This window comes from Morone saxatilis, unplaced genomic scaffold (genome assembly GCF_004916995.1).
Source record: "Morone saxatilis isolate NCDOM2014 unplaced genomic scaffold, NCSU_SB_2.0 Contig14, whole genome shotgun sequence".
NCBI classification, from domain to species: Eukaryota; Metazoa; Chordata; class Actinopteri; family Moronidae; genus Morone; species Morone saxatilis.
In genome coordinates this window covers 8,953,394-8,954,894 of record NW_023339696.1, presented here as the reverse complement: position 1 = coordinate 8,954,894, position 1,501 = coordinate 8,953,394, and the positions used below count along the sequence as shown (strand labels likewise).

The window sequence follows — 1,501 nt, the reverse complement described above, 5'->3', positions numbered from 1 at the left end:
TTAAATCTAAAGTGACCACTGACGATTCGATGCGTGATGGCAAGAATAGCATGCATGCTGGTATCCCTGTCCTTGTAATGAAGTGCATCGAAGCCCACCTTGCCTGAAGTCATACCATCACCGCGAAGAGCCTAATCTCTGTAACGAAACGACCCACGAATGTTCCGACGACCTCTCCCAGCAACAAGATCCAGGCGACGGAGCCAGTTCCCCTGGCTCCTCCTGTAGAGTTCACCCTCCTGCCAGCCAGGGGATACATTATCTGGACTGTCCTGCTATCATCATGGTCTGGGCTCCTGACCAGCGCGCCCGCTCGCGTTCCGCTGTTTGCTGGAAGCACGTTACATTTGACCCTTGCATAAAAGAAGATACACGACACTGTCGTCTGAACAAGGCGGATAAAAGGGCGTCCTTATCTTTGCAGACAGGACAGTGGCGCAATTTACTGTCCAGATCTCCTGTACGACTAAGAGGTCTCCTCCTGGAATGGTTCTTAGCTTGAAATAACTGACAACAGAGACTCTCAAGAAATACCTAGAAGACACGAGCCAAGGATCTGAGCTATACAGTGCGACAGCCCCAAGACCGAGCACGACCCCCCGACTGACACGCAACACACATTTAAACCACAGGAAAATGAGTTCCTGCTGGGGAGAATCATCGGCTGGTGCTTGCACGTTCAAACACTACAAATGCAGCCAACAGCATAGCAAATCATCCCACACAGCAGATTCATGGGCACGATATAACCCCTCGTGTTTGTTCAGGTGTTGGGGGCAGTGTGGCCCCTCAGTACCTCCAGCAAAACTCACGTGGCTGGCGAAGGAGGATCGTGATGTCGTGCTCAGGGTCAACGAGCAACCCTCTGAGGAAGCGCTGTCTGGAAACTAAGATACAAAAAGAAGACTTACCACGATGAACGAAGTCAGGCCTCACCCTAGGGCTGCTGTGTCGCAGTTCCAGGTGTCTGCGTCTGCTAATACCCGCGGCGCCCACTGGCTAGGCAGTGCCATGGAGTATATGGGAATATTTTTCGCAGTAGCTCAACTAATTTAATTTTTGTTCTTTAAAAAAAGATTCTATCTCACATTCTGATTCGAACAAGCACAACTATACAGCAGTGTTTTCTCAATGCCTACTTTGGTATCAGGAAGAACTAGCTTGCGTGGCATTTAACTTCATGAGCCTCGCACGTCCTTCAAACGCACTGCTGTGCTGATTTTACACTACAGTTTAATAAATTCTTCACTGTTGGTACAACACTGTATTCGGCGTAGCCCTCTTCTATATACGCGGAAACAATGTTTATTCTGCCTATCCTCCTCCTCTTCTTCACTCTCCTCTCCTTCGCTCTCCTCGTCCTTCTCGATCTTCTGTCTCACGCTGGTGAAGACAGACTGCAGCACAATGGAGTCCTCATAGATCTGAAAGGTTTACAGACAGAGACCACGTTACCCTGCAGTACAGATGTTATTATAATCATTCCACTCAAATGGGTTTT

The 1,501-nt window shown here is 48.8% G+C and overlaps 1 protein-coding gene across 1 annotated transcript in view; it reads right to left on the bottom strand.

Annotated features, from left to right (window-relative positions):
* LOC118323108 (transcription activator BRG1-like) overlaps window positions 1-1,501 on the bottom strand; it is a 15,272-nt gene that overhangs the window by 383 nt on the left and 13,388 nt on the right. The window contains 2 exon segments of the mRNA XM_035655032.1: window positions 116-353; window positions 1,315-1,424. Coding sequence (XP_035510925.1) covers window positions 116-353; window positions 1,315-1,424 — 348 coding nt within the window.